The sequence below is a fragment of the Myotis brandtii genome, unplaced genomic scaffold (assembly GCF_000412655.1).
Source record: "Myotis brandtii unplaced genomic scaffold, ASM41265v1 scaffold97, whole genome shotgun sequence".
Classification (NCBI taxonomy): Eukaryota; Metazoa; Chordata; class Mammalia; order Chiroptera; family Vespertilionidae; genus Myotis; species Myotis brandtii.
The window spans coordinates 545,679-546,004 of record NW_005372020.1 but is presented as its reverse complement, the minus strand read 5'-3'; the positions used below and the strand labels follow the sequence as shown (position 1 = coordinate 546,004).

At 68.1% G+C, this 326-nt stretch overlaps 1 protein-coding gene across 1 annotated transcript in view; it reads left to right on the top strand.

Moving 5' to 3' along the window:
• The window catches only part of AACS (acetoacetyl-CoA synthetase), a 38,274-nt gene that overhangs the window by 2,625 nt on the left and 35,323 nt on the right, over positions 1 to 326 (top strand). The window contains exon 6 of the mRNA XM_014533342.1: positions 203 to 317. Within this exon, the coding sequence (XP_014388828.1) occupies positions 203 to 317 (115 nt within the window). The remainder of the gene's footprint in view (positions 1 to 202; positions 318 to 326) is intronic.

Below are 326 nucleotides of genomic sequence, written 5' to 3'. Positions count from 1 at the left end.
GGGACGGCGCTGACCCACCCGCGGGGCCGGTCACGTTGGCTGCAGTGACTGGGGGACTGGGGTTTACTGAGTCAAACTGGAACGTCTCGGGACCCAGTGGGGAGGAAGTTGGGAGCTGTGTGCGGCCTGGGGCGTGGTCGTGGCCCCGGGGCTGCCGAGGGGGCACCCGGGGTGACCCGCCTCCACCCTCCCCTCCCCTCAGGGTGTCCTGGACCGGTTTTCCCAAATCCAGCCGAAGCTCATCTTCTCCGTGGAGGCGGTGGTGTACAACGGCAAGGTGCACGGCCACCTGGACAAGCTGCAGGAGGTGGTGAAAGGTGCGGCGG